The 14,662-nt window shown below is 40.7% G+C and overlaps 1 protein-coding gene across 3 annotated transcripts in view; it reads right to left on the reverse strand.

Moving 5' to 3' along the window:
• IPCEF1 (interaction protein for cytohesin exchange factors 1) overlaps window positions 1-14,662 on the reverse strand; it is a 194,978-nt gene that overhangs the window by 34,657 nt on the left and 145,659 nt on the right. For all 3 annotated transcript variants that reach the window (XM_078370328.1, XM_035296999.3, XM_008995289.5), the window contains one exon: window positions 7,523-7,895. In XM_078370328.1, the coding sequence (XP_078226454.1) occupies window positions 7,523-7,895 (373 nt within the window). The remainder of the gene's footprint in view (window positions 1-7,522; window positions 7,896-14,662) is intronic.

Genomic DNA, 14,662 nt, shown 5'->3' on the forward strand with positions numbered 1-14,662 from the left:
AGGAACTAAAAGCAGAACTACCATTTGATCCAGCAATCCCACTACTGGGTATCTACCCAGAGGAAAAGAAGTCGTTACACAAAAAAAGATACTTGCACATGCATGTTTACAGCAGCTCAGTTCACAATCACTAAAATATAGAACCAGCCCAAATGCCCATCAATGGATGAGTGGATAAAGAAATTGTGGTATGTATATATACCATAGAATACTACTCAGCCATAAAAAGGAACAAAATAATGGCATTCACAGCAACCTTACACGGAATTGGAGGCCATTATTCAAAGTGAAGTAACTCTGGAATGGAAAACCAAGCATCCTATGTTCTCACTCTTAAGTGGGAGCTAAGCTATGAGGATGAAAAGGCATGATTAGACGGACTTTGGGGACTTGAGGGAAAGGATAAGATGGAGGTGAGGGATAAAAGACTATAAATTGGGTATAGTGTATACTGCTCAGGTGATATGTGCACCAAAGTCTCAGAAAGCACCACTGAAGAATTCATTCAAGTAACCAAACCCCACCATCTCTTCTCCAAAAACCTATGGAAATAAAAAACTAAAAGTAAATTAAAATATGCATCTATCTCCATATACTCTCCTGCTAAGGAGTAAATAATCATAACATTGAAAAAGAAAGAAAACCAAGAATTTAATCAACAACAAGAAGTTATAAGAAAGAGAAGAAAAATTGAAGACCCCTCTGATAACTTTCCAACCCTCTACCCCACTAGACCACATGATAAGCAAAACAAACACTTCCGCCTTGCCGCCAGACTGACAAAGGAGGACCGGCCTGTGACAGATCACTTTGGCTCAAAGCCACATTAATTTGAAAATGACCCCAGTATCAGATATGAAAATACTCCCTATGTTTTTTCCAATGCTGTTTTCCATACTCTATATAGACAAAAAGAGCTCAAAAAATTGTTGATAAAACACAATTGTAGTAGTTTACTGTTAAAAGGGATGCCCAAGGTGACAGACTTCAAAGACTTATTTTTGTCAAGACAGACGCAGTTTTCATCTGTAATAAATGTGGTATTCTGAGCGGGAATTTGTGGCCGTGAGCAGTGGTACACCTAGCATACTTAATGCCCAGAGCAGTGGTACACCTAGCATACTTAATGCCCAGAGCAGTGGTACACCTAGCATACTTAATGCCCAGAGCAGTGGTACACCTAGCATACTTAATGCCCAGAGCAGTGGTACACCTAGCATACTTAATGCCCAGAGCAGTGGTACACCTAGCATACTTAATGCCCAGAGCAGTGGTACACCTAGCATACTTAATGCCCAGAGCAGTGGTACACCTAGCATACTTAATGCCCAGAGCAGTGGTACACCTAGCATACTTAATGCCCAGAGCAGTGGTACACCTAGCATACTTAATGCCCAGAGCAGTGGTACACCTAGCATACTTAATGCCCAGAGCAGTGGTACACCTAGCATACTTAATGCCCAGAGCAGTGGTACACCTAGCATACTTAATGCCCAGAGCAGTGGTACACCTAGCATACTTAATGCCCAGAGCAGTGGTACACCTAGCATACTTAATGCCCAGAGCAGTGGTACACCTAGCATACTTAATGCCCAGAGCAGTGGTACACCTAGCATACTTAATGCCCAGATCAGTGGTACACCTAGCATACTTAATGCCCAGAGCAGTGGTACACCTAGCATACTTAATGCCCAGAGCAGTGGTACACCTACCATACTTAATGCCCAGAGCAGTGGTACACCTACCATACTTAATGCCCAGAGCAGTGGACACCTAGCATACTTAATGCCCTTTTTAATAGGGGAACGACTTTATTAGAAAAGCAAAGCCTCAGTGTCTATTTTTAAAAACTCCAATTATCACACTTTCCATTGTCTTCCATCAGCATGATGTTTCTCTGTGAGTATTCAGTGCCCTAACTGCTTTCTTTTTTTAAAATTATTTTTAATACCCTCTCCTCAATGTTTCAAAGTGTTTTACATCTAAAATCACGATGGCTCACGTAATTCCAGCACTTTGAGAGGCCGAGGCAGGTGGATCACCTGAGATCAGGACTTCGAGACTATCCTAGTCAACATGGTAAAACCCCATCTTTACTAAAAATACAAAATTAGCTGGGCATAGTGGTGCATGCCTGTAATCCCAGCTACTCAGAGGCAGAGGCAACAGAATCACTTGAACCTAAGAGGCGGAGGTTGCGGTGAGCCAAGATCGTACATTCCACTGCAGTCTGAGCAACAAAAGAGAAACTCCGTCTCAAATAAAAAATAAAATAAAATAAAATTCCTCACCACGAAACTTATTCCTTTCTGAGTGGAAGATTCCTCTTAACTTATTCACACTCTGTCTCTTCTGAATCTACTACCCTCCTTTTTCAATTATGACTTCCAGCTCCTCAAATCTTCCCACTCCTTTCAAACTGTCATCGGCACTCTTAGCTTGCATACCTCCAAAGTCTGGATTACACATGCCACCATCTCTCAAACCTTTGCTCCAGTGACTTCCCACCACCTACCACTCCTAACTCCTAGCCTCAGGAAAAATTACAGGAAGAAGAAAAACAAAGATGATGTAAAATCTGAGTACTATGAATGGCCTAGTTAAATCACACAAATTTGCAGGTAACCTAATCATCATAACTTCATGACAACTCAGAGATCTTTAGCCACCTGACACAGGATCAGCAGGTGGTGAGTCACCCACGCCTGAGTTGAATGCCATTGACACCAATGATCACATATTCAAGGTTTTCCCAACATCAGATGATACACACTTTGCCAAACAAAGTTACCAGGAAATATTCTAGGAACAAAATTAAGTGCTAAGGATGCAAAGACCAAAATCAGTATTCACCCTGATAGGCATGCTGTAGAATCCCTTGTCTCCCCTTTTCTTCCTATCTCCACTGCCACCTATCTCAGCTTCCACCTCACCTAAACCTTCCTATGCCCTGTCTCCCCTTATTCTATTCTTCCCCGTACTCTATAGCTAAAATAATTTTTCTAAAGCATACTTGCAACTTACTCTGATTAGAAATGGTCACCCACTAGCTGCTGAAATTAAGAAACACCTATCCCAGTATTCAACCTCAACAAAACATCCTTCCCATCCCCTTTTCCTGTGCCTCCCTTTTCCATGTACACATCCTGCCACTTAGATGAGATCTTGTCTTGGGTCCCTTTTTTCTTTTAAACCTCTGGGGTGCTCCGTACCTCTTCTGTGGCACCTGCTTTATTCTGCTTTCTTTTGTTAAATGTGTCTAGTTTCTCCCACTTATTCCATTAGGTATTAAAAATTTTTAGACAAGAGTTGTATCTTGTTCATTTTTTTTTTTAGATGGATTCTTGTTCTGTGACCCAGGCTTGGGTATAGTGGCATGATCTCAGCTCTCTGAAACCTTCAAAAAATTATCCTGCCTCAGCCTCCTGAGTAGCTAGTTTTACAGGTGTGTGCCACCACAACTGGCTAATTTTTGTATTTTTAGTAGAGACAAGCTTTCACCATGTTGGCCAGGCTGGTCTCAAACTCCTGACCTCATGATCCACCTGTCTCAGGCTCCCAAAGTGCTGGGATTAAAGGCGTGAGCCACAGCACCTGGCCCCCCGTGTTCACATTTTTTTCACTTTAGCACAAAGTATATCAGTACTTATTAGGTACTAAAAATAATAATAATAAATGCAAAATTATTTGAATGGAGTCCAGTTTTAGACTTATTTTTTATGACATACTCGCTCCCTGAGGAGGCATACTACATGATTCTAACAGCAACACTCAAAGTAGCTAGCTAAAGTACTGTTCACACTCAGATTGTGTACAATTTTGTTAATATTTGTTAAATCCTAAAATCTGGCTGATTCATGTCACTTTCCTGAGATGTCATGCATGCTCTAGAATGCTTGTCTCTTCTATAACAAGGTGTTTTTCTGTTTTTGTTGTTTTAAATTCAGCTTGTTATCTACATGACTCCCAGATCAACTCTGGCTGTGCTTGTACCTGATTATTTATTTGTATAAATTGGGTATTAGTCTTAACAGTTGACATGAAGCTTTTCAGCATCCAGAGTATGGTTACTCCATTCATTAAGTAGAAGTAACACTGTCTCCACATTGTCAGCAGGTAGTGTGTTGCACATCTCTCTAGAGAGACACACTGTGTGACCTATTATCACACTGGCATAGGTAGTGGCTCAAAAAAATTCTAACAAAGAAAGGAGGAGCACAGGGTAAAAATAAGCTGAAATGAACATGCCATTAACCCTCTCACCTCTTCCCATGATGCTTTGTGAAAATAATCAGTGAATAATTCCTAGAGCTCCGGAACCTGGAACTCTCAGTGAAGAGAGGCAATAGGATGCAATTAACACCCTGATTTTATTTTTTTAATATCTTACACTAAAAGAGGAAATGTCTAACAGAATATTTAAATTCAGCATAAAATCCTAGCAACAACAATTTTAATTGCATACCAACTGCAAAAATATTTCTTTCATTGTCTGAATAAAAGGAAGGCTATAATATGCACTGTCTGCTTGTTTCAGGACTCAGTTATTAATCTTTAAGAATCTTTTCTAGGATGAAAGCCTCTTCCTCCAGCAAATGCATCTTGAGACTGGGTCTTAATCTTTTAAAATCCTAACTCTCATTTTGAACCATATTAAGACTTCTATCCCTGACATAAAAACACCTTGAACAATATTTCAGACAAAGGAATTTCAGGAATTTTTTTATTACTAACTCACAACAATACTTTTTAAAAGTCTCGAGAATGAAAAGCTACCTTTGTCTCCACATAAACACACATGTAAAAAATGCACAAAATGAAATTTGATTACTCAACAGCAAGTCATCACAAATGCAAGCAAAGATTGGGTTGCTGTTTCCATAGAGATGACTTTAAGTGGTTCAGTTCTTCTGGGAATTTAACCAAATCCCCAGCAGCAGGAGAAAATCATCAGCAAAAATTCTGTAGCATATGGCAACTGCCAACAAATCAATGAGAAAAAAAAAACTTTCATTTTCTTTTCCTTTTACCAAGAGGAATACCATCACACTGAGCTGTTTGAAGAAGTACACAGATTTGGCTGGTCACTCTGTGTGTAACTCAAAACTAAATAATACCAAGTTGCTTCATTCTTACATTAAAAGGGCTGTTGGTTCCCAGCCAGGCTCTATAGCACATGCGATCCTGGAATGGCATTTAGCCATGAACAAGCCCTGGTGCATCTTCCCATGACTCCCTGACTATGGTCCTAAAGGAAAACGATCAACCTCCAGGGTTACCTCTTGGGAAAGAATGCAAATGGGATTTTATTCTCTAGTATAATTTTGAAGCTATGCTCATTCCATGTTTGTGTGTGTGTGTGTGTGTGTGTGTGTGTGTGTGTGAATTTTTTTAAGTTCTACTTATAACCCAATGATTAAAGTAAGAGTTTGAAGGAGAAAAATAATAGATGTAGTACTTTTTATTATTTTCTTTAGTTCTACCAATCCTATATCTGGAAGTTTTTTCCACATATCAAGGTAGAAGTCACCTAGTTCAAGATACTTAAGTTCTCTCTTCAATATATGCTTTCAAGAACAAAAGTTCTGATGAATATGCAATCAATAGTCAATGAAAATGGCTGTCTCAGAATGAGTGAACACATCCAGTGACAAGGAATGCATCACTTCCAAGGAACCTATTCTATGTTGAACAGCTCATAACATCAAAAACAAAGTTCTTATGCTGAGGTTAAATCTACCTCCTTTTGACTTGCACCATTGAACTCAATTTTGTGCTTCCAAGGACATGCATTTAAGCTCAATACTTTGTCCACACAGCAGCACCTCACAAACCTGAGGGTGGGTTGAGACTACTCTTTCCGTTCTCACAGTCCAGTCTTTAGCCCTCTACACTCCTCGGTGGCACTATTTCCTTTCTCCTCCCTATGCTACTCCTGCACCTCTACAAATAGGTTGGTTTGCCAATGACTTTATTCACTCCAGTTCTTCTAATGTAAAATAAATAGTTGGCCTAAATAGTGGGGAAGGGTATAAGAAAAATGCCATCAAGGCCGGGTGCAGTGGCTCACACCTATAATCCCAGCACTTTGGGAGGCAGAGGTGGACAGATCATGAAGTGAAGAGATTGAGACCATCCTGGCCAACATGGTAAAACCCCATCTCTACTAAAAATACAAAAAGTAGCTGGGCATAGTGGTGCTTGCCTGTAGTTCCAGCTACTTGGGAGCCTGAGACAGGAGAATCACTTGAACCCAGGAGGTGGAGGTTGTAATGGGCTGAGATTATGCCACTGCACTCTAGCCTGCTGATAGAGCAAGACTCTGTCTCAATAAAAAAAAAAAGAAAGAAAAGAAAAAGAAAAACTCCATCAGAGGCCAGACAGATCTGTATAAAATATCTTTAGGTAAGGCCTCAGAGAGTGGCGATAGCTATTATAACCTGGAGAATTAGTTACCAGGCTGACTATTCAAATTTACATAGTTTTAAAACACTATACAGATACACGCACACACAAAACAACTTGGTCTAAAGTTGTGATCCTTGGCCAAATTACTCTGATACCAAAAATTAAATTAACAGGGTACCCATCTGAAATTTGAGAACTTAAAGAAGTCTTCCGTGATTAGGCTAGAGGAGAGGGGAGAGCGGTCATCTACATCATTAGACACTCTGGCAGGTTATTATGGGAATCTAGCAAGTCAACTTTCTCTCAATGGCACACCAAAAAATAAACAAACCAAACTCATCATTCTTTCACTGCTCAGTATCTTCCATCAGGTAACCCTGTTTTACAGCAAAATGAATAATAGCACACAATCAGAAAAGACATTATGATAGAACAGAAATAAAAATACATTAGTCCTGAATAAAAGGTAAGGACCAGTTATCAGAGTATTTTTTAAACCTCATATTATTGCCTTCCATGCTCAATTAACTCTTTCCTTTGTTAAAACTTAAAATGTTTTTCAAACACATAAGTTGTGCTCTCCTTTATATGTAAAGGTTCTAATGCTGCACAAAGTGCGGGCAAATTGTCTTCCCATTAACCACACAGGAACATTCAGGAGCTGGCGGGCTAAGAATTAGACAGTGTCTGGGGCACAACCCAGGGAAGGCAGCTGCTTACAGCTCATTTTGAACTATCAATGTAATGTGAAAAATACCAGACTACAAAGTCCTGATTTAACCACCACAAGCTCCAGAGCATGTGACATGGGACCAAAGAAAGAGGCAAGGTTTTTCTCTGATTAGTGAAAAAGTATCATTATTTTATGATCACATGTCTTACAGTTCTGAAGCAGTTGGTTAGTGACACTTACAGCAAGTAATTAGTGGCCTAGTAGCTGGAGTTGCCACATGCAACCCCTCTACAAAGCAACCTCTGGGCATAACCCCACTTGACTAATTCTTGAATCACCATTCATGAATTTAACCATTCTTGTTACAAATTAATATTAGAGTTCCATACACACACACAAATATTCATTCTCTAAAGAAGAATGAACAATTTCTTGGTTTACCTTTGTCCATGACCTTTGATCCAGCAGGCTTATCTGGGACAGTAAGATGGTCGTGATTGCTACTCAATGAAGAAGTATCATCACTAGATAAAGAGTTCAAAAATCCACTTTCTGATGTGACAAAGCTGTTTTCCGGGACCTTGTGGCTGCCTGTCTCTGCAGGTACAGGTGAATGAACCTGCACAGCAAACGTTATTGGTTGTCCCTCGTCTTCAGCAGCAGACAAACTGTTAACTGTGTCAGGCCAGGACTGTCTCTCTTTAGATAAGGAGGAAGGAAAACTGCTGGGTGTCTTCACTGTATTTTCCAGGGAAGAGAAAGAACATGATGTTCCACTCAGGCTGGGTGAGGATGAAGATGCCTGCTGCGCAGCCTATTTTTCACAAATAAAACCAAAAAAAGAATAAAAGACATCGTGATTAAACCACCATTCTCTACCTTTCATTTTCAAAAAAGGTGTCCCCGTGTTATTTCAAAAAGTGACCAATAATAAAAGAGTCAAAAATAAAGGCATGATATTTATGTCTGTTTGACACACATTAGGATTTCATTCTCCAAAACTGATTTATGTAACTTTCAATTCACTGTTCTAGGATCTGAAAAATCTCCTTATCACGAGTTGTCCTATTCTTCAATGCTCTCCAGAAACTTAAAGGGCCTCTTTTGGGAATCCTTCAGAATACTGCATTATACTTTGAGCAAAATAAAATTTGCAATCTTTTGCTGAATTCACACTGATGGAGCAAATAGATAATTATGAAAAAAGAGAAGCTGGGTGTGGTGGTTCATGACTGTAAGCCAAGCACTTTGGAGGCCATGGTGGGTGGATCTCCTGAGGCCAGGAGTTCGAGACCAGCCTGGCCAACATGGTGAAACCCCATCTCTACTAAAAATACAAAAATTAGCCAGGCATGGTGGCACGCATCTGTAGTCCCACCTATTCGGGAGGCTGAGGCAGGAGAATCACTTGAACCCAGGGGGCAGAGATTGTGGCGAGCCAAGATCATGCCACTGCACTCCAGTATGGTCAACAGAGTGAGACTCTGCCTCCAAAATGGAAAAAGAGAGCAAAAGCTGGAGCCATTCCAGAAACAAAATAATGTTACCTGAGTGGAGATGAGTGATGGGTGCAAAGCATATGAACCTAAACCCTTGAATATCGCTCACCTATTCCTTATTGCATGACAAGCCTTGGCAACATTTTCATTAGTACAGAGAGAAAACATCAAAGCAACATCCCAGTGATACGGTTAGCTCTGTATCCCCACCCAAATCTCATCTCAAATTGTAATCCCCACATGTTGAGGGAGGGACCTGATGGGAGGTGCTTGGATCATGGGGGTGGTTTCCCCCATGCTGTTCCAGTGAGTGAGTTCTCATGAGATCTGATAGTTTAAAAGTGTTTGGCGGTTCCCGCCTCGCTCACTGTCTCTCCTGCCACCACGTAAGATGTGCCTTGTTTCCCCCTTTGCCTTCCACCATGATTGTAAGTTTTCTGAGGCCTCCCCAGCCATGTGGAACTGTGAGTCAATTAAACCTCTTTCCTTTATAAACTACCCAGTCTCAGGTAGTTTCACACTCTTATAGCAATGTGAAAATGGACTAATATAACCAACAAGGACACTTTTGGGAAGAACTTCATTTATTCTGAGATTTTTATCTTTCCTACATTTTGATGTTGAAATATATGCCTTCTTTTGAAAAAATGGTGACAGCAGCTGGGCGGGGAGGAGCTCAGGCCTGTAATCCCAGCACTTTGGGAGGCCAAGGTGGGTGGACCACGAGGTCAGGAGTTCAAGATCAGCCTGGCCGAGATGGTGAAACCCTGTCTCGACAAAAAATACAAAAATTAGCTAGGCACAGTGGCAGATGCCTGTAATCCCAGCTACTCGGGAGGTTGAGGCAAGAGAATTGCTTGAACCCGGGAGGTGGAGGTTGCAGTGAGCCAAGATCACACCACTGCACTGCCTATGTGACAGAGCAAGACTCCAACTCAAAAAAAAATGGTGACAGCACATATAAGCCTTTGTCTCTTTGGAGTTTTTTAAATGTCCTAAGTAGCAAAATAAAGATTCAGAAATTCTATCTTGTTCTTCCATTTTTTAATTTTTAAATAAAATTTTTAATTTTATTGGCCAATAAAATTTAAAAATCTAGACTCCAGTACTCTATGGATCACCCTATATTTCCAACAGCAGATAAGATAGAGAAGGCATTTTACGGTTCAGTTGCATTACATCATCCTATGGGGCATGCCTGCCAATGTCAAGCATTCAGAACTCCAAGGAAGGCCAGGTGCGGTAGCTCACAACTGTTATCTCAGCACCTTGGGAGGCAGAGGCAGGTGGATCTCTGAGGACAGGAGTTTAAGACCAGCCTGGCCAACATGGTGAAACTAAAAATACAAAATTAGCAGGGCATGGTGGCTTATGCCTGTAATCCCAGCTACTCGGGAGGCTGAGGTAGGATAATCACTTGAACCCAGGAAGCAGACGTTGCAGTGAGCCAAGATCACGTGATTGTACTCCAGCCTGAACAACTGAGTGAGACTCCATCTCAAAAAAACAGAAACCAAGAAAATCTCCAAGGAAGTGTCAGGAAGGTTGATAGAGAGAGGAAGCCAAAGAGCAAACTAGAATCCTCTTCAAAAACCTCAGAACCATAGCAACTAATTCAGAAGAGTTGACTCTGTTTCAAATCAATATGGTCCACAGGAAATTTGTAGATTCTGAGCTCTGAGTTTTCATGGGAGAAGCCAATATTTACCTAATGTGTACCCAATCAGCTCCATGCTCGACATGGATTGTCAGATAATCAATAAATCTACTTTTAAGTAGCATGACATTAAAATCTCTAGTTAAGATACTAATCCCACATATTTTATAAATGATCATATACTGTCACGGACATTAAAAAAATTCCATTCAGGAATAAGTGAAGTAGCTTGTAAACTGGCTATCTTACGTCACTTAGATATTTAATAACCAACAGATCAAAGATCTGTCATTTCAGTAAAAACCTAGTTATCTAGCAGAGGGAATGCACTATCCCAAACTGTCCAAATAAATACTAGGAGTAGTTTACTAATTAGCAAGATCTACAAAATAAATATTAACAAAAATATCTATTCTGGCCCAATCCTGACACGCTCCCCCATTGTGAGCTATTTTAGTAAAACTCAATTTCTACATGATCAATCTCTTTTTTGAAACACCAAACATGAGCTTTTCCTATTACTCCTGCTGATTCTGCTTTAAATTAGGTTATAGCCAACTGGGCTATTTGAACAAGAGACCATGCACACAGTTGCTACATCACTGTCTGTAAGGTTTTTTGAACCTCAAAACTCTGCTTAAAGTATTAAGACCTATTAAATGAGCATCAGAAATATCTGTGCAGTGTCATCCTGTTTGTGGTGTGACTCAAACACAGTGCAAATGCTCTCTCAACCCATTTTCTCTAGACACCACGTACCACTTATAAATTTCATTTTTAAATGAAGAAAAGAAGAATGAAGGGTAAAAAAGAAAGAGGGAGAGAGAAGAAAGAAGAAGACTTGGAGAAGAGAAAAATGAAAATGAGAAAATGACTACATGTATCAGGTCGGGAGAGTTTTCACTGGAAGTGAGAGTGATAAAGTACAAATCAAAGTGAACCTGGAGTTCCATTTCCAAGGATTCAGTATGGGAACATGTATTATAGACGGTGTAGTGCTAAGGCATGGCTCATGATTTCTAACATTCCAGAGAAACCAATAGCCAAACACTGAGCATAGAACTCAGCTCAGTGCCTTCTGTGAACCATCTGTGCAATATACTCATAAAGCTCCCCAGTGAAAATCAAATGAAAGCAGAAGGCAGTGCTAGTTCTCTCCTCTCCACCACATCCCACCTCTAATGGTAAATATGAGCCCATCCTTCATCTGTCTATTCAAACACCAACTCTTCCAGGAAGTCTTCTCTGATAGTCTCAGGGCCAGGTAGGTGCTTTCCTTGGTGCTTCTGGGCTCATTTCTATCACATTTGGTGGAATAGCATTTTGTTTATCACCTTACACAGTTGTTCCTTGAACAGTAGGGATTCAAACTGCACAGGCCCACTTAAGCACAGATATTTTTCCAACAAATACAGTCAGCCCTCTGTATCCATGGATTCCAAATCCACAACCAAATGGGAATGAAGACAGCATCTGCAGGATGCAGGATGAGAAACTCAAGGATACAGAGAACTGACTTTTTGTGTAGGTGGCTTCTGCAGCAACCCCCTGTGAGACTTGAGTATGCAGAGACTTTTGGTATCCATGGGGTTCCTGGAACTAAACCCCCACAGATACCAAGGGAAAACTGGATTGTAACAACTTATTGACAATTCATCTTTTTTGATGGGCTACCTGAGAACAGGCTGATTTTAATCATTTTTGCGCCTCCATTTATTTAAATTTTATTTTTTTATTGCATTTTAGATTTGGGGGTACATGTGAAGAACATGCAAGATTGTTGCATAGGTACACACATGGCAGTGTGATTTGCTGCCTTCCTCCCCATCACCTATATCTGGCATTTCTCCCCATGCTCTCTCTCCATTTTTTGCCTCTTGCTTAACACAGAATTGGTGACAATGACAAAGAATTGGCCAGAACCAGCTCTGTGAAGAAAAGCACCCCAGAGTCATTCAGCCCTTGGTGGAGGAGCTTCCTGAAATGCTCCATAAAGTTGCTGTGAGTGATTTATCTGCGTCCCAGGCTTGAGGGGTTATCAGTGCAAATAGCCCCCAGAAATGTTCTTATAACCTCAAATAAAATTATTTTATTTAATTAGTGATTACTAATTATATGTGGTTTCACTCTTTTCAGAACACAAATGTTAAGTATTTTATATTTAAAGTGAGGAAATTTAAAACATTTTTTAAATCTTAGTTCTAGTTAAGAGACTGTGATATGATTACATTAAAAATTAATATTGATTTTTCCTATTCTGTATAGGATAGTTTTCATTATTGAAGAAGCTTCACTCAAATGTTAGCCCTAAAATCCTTTTCTTGGAATTATTTTTCAAATACAAGTTTGACATGGTGAAAAATAGTTTAAAATGGCCACCCGAATCCTGTAATTAGGCAGAAGTGAGCCAGCACAGAAATCTCAAGGAGTCAAAGTACGCGAAAATAAAAAAGTCTAAAGAAAGCGAAATAAAACCAAAATGAGAAGAAAGGAAGAAAAGTAACAGCTTCTCTTTCTTTGTGTTGGCCATATTCACAAAAAAACATAAACTAGTTAATTGTTAAGCCCCAGGAAGTAGCATGTGTGGATTTCTCCTATATGCCAGGAGAAGCATTACGAAGACCTTGTATAGTAGGTCCTTCTCTGCCACTGACCTTCTGCATGACCTTGGGCAATGAGCTGACTGAAGATCTACTCATCACTGTGATCCTTAGTATCCAAGTGACCTTGAAGAGGTCATTTTACCTCCGGTTACCATCCTACCGGCTTCCTGCCTCATCATTGCCCACTACCCCACCCCAGTTCATCCTCCAAACCACAGTAGAGAATTTCTAACACAAACAAAAAGTTTACAATATTACTGTGCAGAAAACCATATTATAACTGCCAATCTTTTTTTTTTTTTTTTTCGAGAAGGAGTCTCGCTCTGTCGCCTAGGCTGGAGTGCAGTGATGTGATCTTGGCTCCCTGCAACCTCCACCTCCTGGGTTCAAGTGATTCTCCTGCCTCAGCCTCCTGAGTAGTTGGGATTACAGCCGTCCACCACCACGCCGGGCTAATTTTCATATTTTTAGTAGAGACAGAGTTTCACCATGTTGGCCAGGCTGGTCTTGAACACCTGACCTTGTGATCCACCCGCCTCAGCCTCCCAAACTGTTGGGATTACAGGTGTGAGCCATCACGCCCAGCCAATAACTGCCCATCTTAAGTAGAAAAATATCCATAGTCTTCATTAGAGCTGAGAAGGCCCACATGAACCCAAAAGGACTCCTCCTGCTGCGTCTCCTCCCGTTTTGTCCATTCCTTCCTAGCCACACTGGCCTTCTTTTTGTCCCGTCAGTACATCACTGGTCCCTTCTGCCTGAAAGGCTTTCCCTTTGGATGTCAGGTGGGCTGCCTCCTTCCCATTGCTTGAACCTCCACTGAAATGTCACTTCTTCTGCAGGATCTCCCATGACAGAGCAGACAGAGCAGTATCCTCTCTACCGCCAACCTCTGGCCACTCCCTAGCACATTGCTCTGTTTCATGTTCTTCATAGCATTTGTCAGTCCTTGAAGTAATTTGTTTGAATTATCACTGCATCTTCCCTCTTCCTCTACACAGAACTGGAGAGGCTCAAGGGAGAAGACACCATCTAGTTCAGTTCAGTGTCCCCGTATTTTTTTTAATAAAAACAACTTTATTAAAATATTGGCAGTGGTTCAGCCTGTATTCCTAGCACTTTGAGAGACTGAGGCAGGTGGATCACCTGAGGTCAGGAGTTCGAGATCAGCCTGGCCAACATGGTAAATCCCCATCTCTACTAAAAATACAAATATTAGCCAGGCATGGTGGTGCATGCCTGTAGTCCCATCTACTTGGGAGGCTGAGGAGGAGAATCACTTCAACCCAGGAGGCGGAGGTTGCAGTGAGCTGAGATCACACAATTGCACTCCAGCCTAGGTGACAAGAGTGAGACTCCATGTCAAAAAAAAATTAATTGAGTATGTATTACTGTTTAATTAGCTAACTAGTTAGGGTATATGCTGCTGAATTTGAGTGACTGTGTATCGAAGAAATACTTTAGAGAACAATGAACAAAGTGCAATTAGGACAAGGTGCACATTTTCCATTTTTGTTTACCCCAGGCTGTCACTTAAAATCAAATGCTATCATATTCGATTATTCCTTCCTTTCTAACACACCACCAAGTTTTGTATCTCTGTGCCTCCACTTGTGTTCCTCCAGCTCAGAGCACAATCACAGATACTTCGGGAACTCACCCAGATCCCCTTTACCTGGCTATGCTGCAGTCACCCTGCTAGGCCTGAAACTAACGGCTTATATTTGAGGTTTTCATCAGAGCATTGCCTTGGCTATTAAGAGATGCAAGGAGACTTCATTCTCAAAAGCTCTTCATGGCATCCCCATATTGGTAACTGTCC

This window comes from Callithrix jacchus, chromosome 4 (assembly GCF_049354715.1).
Source record: "Callithrix jacchus isolate 240 chromosome 4, calJac240_pri, whole genome shotgun sequence".
In the NCBI taxonomy this organism is placed as follows: Eukaryota; Metazoa; Chordata; class Mammalia; order Primates; family Cebidae; genus Callithrix; species Callithrix jacchus.